General features: G+C 34.2%; 1 protein-coding gene across 1 annotated transcript; it reads left to right on the top strand.

Moving 5' to 3' along the window:
- Positions 1-269: 269 nt before the first annotated feature.
- On the top strand, positions 270-855 carry LOC105461831 (xanthine dehydrogenase-like). Its single transcript, XM_011708335.1, has 2 exons — positions 270-524; positions 622-855. The coding sequence occupies exons 1-2, from the start codon at positions 360-362 to the stop codon at positions 790-792; spliced, it is 336 nt and encodes a 111-aa protein (XP_011706637.1). The 5' UTR covers positions 270-359; the 3' UTR covers positions 793-855.
- Positions 856-1,017: the final 162 nt, after the last annotated feature.

Genomic DNA, 1,017 nt, shown 5'->3' on the forward strand with positions numbered 1-1,017 from the left:
TATAGATAACTAATATTTTGCAAATGCAAACCACAATGTACTATCTTTAGTCTAGAGACAGTATAACACCAATCGTAGTCCACATTTGCAAAATATTAGTGAGTTTTGAAACCTATAAAAAAGAAAGTGTCGCAACCGATATGTCCATGACTGTACATGTGTGTAACAACTTTATAAAATTAGTTTATATCATTGATATATAACGCATAATGTATAAAATAATTGTATAATACAATAATAAATAATAATAATAATAATAATGGATTGATCTTCTAGGTAATCTGTGTAGATGTACAGGATATAGACCGATTATAGAAGGATTTAAGACCTTTACGGAGGAATGGGAACGATCGCAGTTGATGGCCAACGTACAAGAAGAAGAAACAAAAGGTACAGGAGTTTGTTCAATGGGCGATGCTTGCTGTAAAAAGGTTTTCACGTCTGAACCAACCGAAATTTTCAATTCCAAAGAATTCCGCCCATATAATCCTACTCAGGAACCAATATTTCCACCAAAATTAAAAGTAAGTTACCGCTGAAAATATTTTGAATCAATTATAATGTGTTATAAGGTGGTACAAACTACAAAATAAAAATAATATCGCTGTTTTCTTTGTATAGATTGAATCTAAGCTGGATGAGCAATATCTGGTAGTGAAAGGAAGAGATGTCAGTTGGTATAGACCAACGAAATTCAAGACATTGCTTGCGCTTAAAGAAAAGTATCCGAATGCTAAAATTGTCATTGGTAACACGGAAATCGGTTCGTATATTTTTTTTTCAAATACATAATTACGATATCAAGATGTAAAAAATTCAGGAGGTAGATAGTGTCTCGGTATCAAGTTAGCCCATAAACGAAATTGACAGTGTATGTTTACCCAAATAAGTTGCGAGCATCCCCAAATAGCACAGTACGTCCTCAGGATCATCCTGAATATGTCCCAGGACATCCTGGGACATTTTGAGGACATTCATATATCCACGGGATGTCCTCGGGACATCCTTAGGATACCT

Source organism: Wasmannia auropunctata, unplaced genomic scaffold (genome assembly GCF_000956235.1).
Source record: "Wasmannia auropunctata unplaced genomic scaffold, wasmannia.A_1.0 LD276810.1, whole genome shotgun sequence".
NCBI classification, from domain to species: domain Eukaryota; kingdom Metazoa; phylum Arthropoda; class Insecta; order Hymenoptera; family Formicidae; genus Wasmannia; species Wasmannia auropunctata.